The following is a 4,578-nucleotide window of genomic DNA, read 5'->3' on the forward strand; positions in this document are numbered from 1 at the left end:
TCAGCTAACAAATCAAAAGTGAATAATTCACCCGGGGGGGGGAAACGGTTCTGGAGAAAGTTAAGCTCTTGTCTTGGGGCAAAAATATGGAGAGTAAGAAAGTTAATATGTTGGTGAAATCTTTGAATAATCATGTAATAGATTAGGTAAAAGGACATTCTTTGGAAATAAACCTTTTTAAAAATTAACTTCTCTGTTGACAGTGGCAATGGCAATGTTAACACGGAATAAAATTACACCTAGAATTTTTATGTGCAGTGCACGTAATTCTTAACTCCCAGTCCCTGCAAAAGGGAATGCTTGAAGGCAAAGTGGATAGATGCTTCTTGACTTTGGAATTAACAAGATTTCCACGTCTTTCTGCAAATATGAAATGGAACTGGTGTTGCATTTCACTGGCTTCACCCGATTTCCTTTATTAAATATTTCTCTGGGGTGTCAGTAGAACTGTCTCACTTTTCACCAGTCGAGAAAAAACAAACAAACAAACAGCACAAGGTCAACCAGAAACCAAAGAAATCAAGCAAACAAAACCCAACAACCTTAACTTTTTACTATTTTAAAATGAACGTTGCTGTTTTTATTTAAATGCCTTCTGACAGCAGGGAAGGGGGGGAAATCTCAAATTGCCATCTGAATTATTTACCTTTGAGAGTTGTGTATATAACAAATTATTAAAATTTAAATTCATTCTTCTAAACTGGAGTGTAGACTTTTAGTTAGTGTGAAGAGGTGTCCTTCAAAGAGAAGACTTTGATGTATGTGTGTGTTTAGCAATCGCTGTCCCTAGCTTTTAAAAATTTTTCTGTTCTAAATTGGGAGACTACTTATTCCCTTTTGTTGCCATAGGCAAAGGCTTATTCTAGTGCCTCTTGACCAGAGCCCTCAGATCACTGGGTTCTTCCTGGAGTTTATGGTGAGTTAATGAGTTGAATCTGCAATCCAGTGGTTACCTGAATTCTATGCAAAATTGCCTTTGGTTTATACACCCAAGAGTTCAATTTAACCTTGATGCAGGAATAGATACATCACAGTTCTGTAGGAGTTATTGAACTCATTAATTTTTGTTCTAGACTATATTGTTTAGTCTTTGACAGGAAACTTCCTCAAGGTTGCATTAACTGATTGACATAACATTCATAGCCTGTGCAGTTATTCACCACCAGGTCAACAACTCTGCAGCTTGTAATACTGTTGTTTATAACATGATTGCTGTTATGGAATTAGAGTAGCTTGGTTTAAGTATGCAAAACCTTAAAAATGAAAGTTTACCATTTCAACTTTGGTTTAATAAGTGCCCTAAGTAATGATTAATATTTAGGAGAGGCCAAATGTGAAATCGCATGACAAATAACAATGCACAACCATACATGACGATAACAATATATCACAATATTCTTATGTGTGTTTTTACTTGTTAACAAACCACTTGTGTTATTTTACTTATGAGTTATAATACTGAAATATACATTGGCTGTGTTAACTAAACTTCAGCCTGCCATACTTTGCATGACTGTTTACTTACTGATTATTTTCATTTGTTTTATTTTAGTTTGGTCAGAAGTACCTATGAGACAGATTTTATTATCTCCTCAATTAAGAGTATGATTTAATTGTTTAATAGTGATAAAATGCCAATAAGGAGAGTGAATTGGGCAAAACTTAAAAAGTTTTCTAATTTAATTAATTTCAAGCCCCCAAATGTTAAAATACCTACTTAGATAAAAAGGTATCTAAACCTAAAATTTTGACTGTTTGGTTTTCTCAACCCTAAATATGGAATGTTTAGCTTAGAAACACTATTTAATATATACTGTTCAATTTATATTTTTAAAAATCACATTGGGTAAAATGATGTCAACAGCATTTATTCATTCAGAGTAAGGAATCCAGGCACTTTTTGAAAAAAAAATTGGTCGGTTTTTGCTGTAAGTTACAATTGCTTTACTCCCTCAAATAAGCTATACAGTGTCACTACCAAGATAGCTGTTTTTCCTCCTTCATTAATATATGTGCTGTCTGACATTTTTCTCTGAAGAACTTAAAAGGAGAAATGTACATTTCAATGAAAATTTTTCCAGCAACTAATCATTTTAGTGAGTGGATTGATAAGGCCATTGATTCGTCTCATCTTCTTCCTTCCAGATCTTAGATGAGTTTTGCAATGTGAAGTTCTGCATAGATGCCAGTCAACCAGATGTGGGGAGCTGGCTCAAGTATATCAGGTTCGCTGGCTGTTACGATCAGCACAACCTCGTTGCATGTCAGATAAATGATCAGGTAGGTTGTAAAGATTTTCTGGTCCTTTTTTTTTTTTTTTTTTTTTTTTTTTTTTTTTTTTTTTTTTTTTTTTTTGAGAGCTCTAAAGTCTCAGTGAAGCCTGAAGGATAAAAATAACAGTGAGCTGCAGTAGACCCTCGTGGCCTGCTTGTTGATGTGGTCAGAGGTAATGCACAAATGTAAGTAAGGTGCAGAACAGGGTAATTTTCACTACTACTTTCTTGGGGTAGTTTATCCACTCTGTACTGGTATCTTCACAAGTGCTCCCGTTTCCTTAGTGTGTCTGAGTAGTTAGTTTAAAAACTGATGACTTACTGTTTTTTGTAGTTACTGGTGCTTATATTTTTTATCTTTACCATCATAGTAAGTACATTTATAGAAGGTATTGCGCTAATCAAGAACACTTGACTTTATTCAGAAATGGGAAGGGATATACTCTAAAATGTTATGTAGCTTTAATTGGAAGTAATAGGCGGCTGTATATGTGTGATATTGGTGTAAACTTGGACTTATCTAATTGTGCATTTTATTTTGCTTTGACTAATTATAAATGAGAACACTACCTTTAAATGAATTGAAATACTTTTTCCCCCTCTTTTTTGTATATGTGAGAAAGTTTTAAAAAATATCATTATGGAAAGCTGCTTTGTGGCATCATGGAGGACCAGGCAGTGAAGTTGACTTTAGTAACAAAAATGATGAAATAAAGAGCATGAAAAGATCATGGAATATATGTTCCACTTAATAAAATTAGCTTATGAATCTTATACTTAGTATGGCAATACCTAAAATAACAAGAAGTTCAGCCTATTAATTTTTTGTTTTATAAACGTCCTTGGGATAGAATTTAATTATTTTCTAATCATCTATTTCCTTTAACCCAATGATTACCTAAATCAAATATGTTTCCAAGATCATGTTGAAATGGTTGTTTGGAAAAGTCTACTGTGAAATTATCACTAAGAAAAGGAAAAGTTTAAATTAGATATTTCCAATTGAAAACTGTTAAATAAAGGTAGCTTCCTATGATCTGAGACTCAATTTCAGTCACTGTTATGAAATTCTTCTTTGGCACTTTACCAGTTTCCAGATAATTTTTACTGGCTGCACCATATGAGGTAGTAAATTGTAAAAACTAGGTTTAAATGGGGATCATTTAAAAATCTTCAACATATATCAAAAATAATGAACCAATCAATTTTTTTTCCCTTTGCCGTAAGAAAACAAGAGGCATTATTGACAAAGGAAAGCATTATTAAATTAGCTATTGATTGTGAGCAGAAACTAGCACAAGCCTGTCATATGAGTTACTGTCACCTTCTACAAGAAACATTTTTTTGAGCACCCACTATTTGTAGATATGGGAAATACATAGGTGGTGTAAGTGAGAGAATCAGTAATATTATGTTATCTGAAAAGGGAAGTGGAGGATCTCAAAGGACAGCCTTAGGATGAAGTTATATAGTTATATCATAGTTATTGTCTGCTGTTCATGTTTACTGACAATGGAAGCTACTTTCTTAGATAAAGCTGTTGTAGAATAGGTGAAAAGATGATTAAAAATGGTACTTGTAGCCAATACAAGTCCACTTGTAGTTACTTTTTCATTTCATATTGATGTGTCAAATGGTTTATAATAAATATACCCTTGTCAATAGGAATTTGATTGAATTAAAAAATGGAAGCGATCTTGCTGTTCCTGTGAATTCATCTGGTGATAGCGGGCATTTACAATTTTACCACAGTTACTTTTGAAGCATATGTGGTAAAATGTATTGTTTTCAAAAGATAATATCCTGGGTTTATACCTTAATGAATAGCATATTCTTTATTTTTCCTGAAAGCCGGGGAAAACAGTTGATCAGGAAAACATATAAAGTCAGCATTAGACACAGACATACTATGTCTTTAAGCATTCGTTTTAAACTTCTGTAAATGCTGGCAGGAATATAGGATAGTAACAGGGCACCCATCAAATAACATAAATTGTGAAACTGATACTACATGGTCAACTGAGTTCACCCATCAACGAGAGAGGAAAGTCAGAATTACAAGTCAGATTTGTGTGCTAGGTAGACATGTAGACAATCACCTAGCCCAGTTGGCATGATGAAGAAGAACAGCCACCCAAATAGTGGCGGCATCTATTACAGGCATATGCATCTGTAAGCTCATATGCATATTTCTGAAAGCCAATTAAGACTAGCAATTCTAGACAGCTTTGAAATGTGAATGTGGAACTAAGTATAGTGATAAAATAGCTGACTAAAGAAATTTTCTAGGTCTGTTTTTCCACTC

General features: G+C 33.6%; 1 protein-coding gene across 9 annotated transcripts in view; it reads left to right on the plus strand.

Annotated features, from left to right (window-relative positions):
• MECOM (MDS1 and EVI1 complex locus) overlaps positions 1-4,578 on the plus strand; it is a 321,050-nt gene that overhangs the window by 251,242 nt on the left and 65,230 nt on the right. For 8 of the 9 annotated variants that reach the window (XM_006150276.3, XM_006150277.3, XM_006150279.3 and 5 more), the window contains exon 2: positions 2,146-2,280. In XM_006150276.3, coding sequence (XP_006150338.1) covers positions 2,146-2,280 — 135 coding nt within the window. Of the gene's footprint in view, positions 1-874; positions 917-2,145; positions 2,281-4,578 lie in introns of those variants that run through there. The other variant, XM_006150280.3, reaches the window with a different exon arrangement.

This window comes from Tupaia chinensis, unplaced genomic scaffold (assembly GCF_000334495.1).
Source record: "Tupaia chinensis unplaced genomic scaffold, TupChi_1.0 Scaffold000281_1, whole genome shotgun sequence".
Taxonomy (NCBI): domain Eukaryota; kingdom Metazoa; phylum Chordata; class Mammalia; order Scandentia; family Tupaiidae; genus Tupaia; species Tupaia belangeri.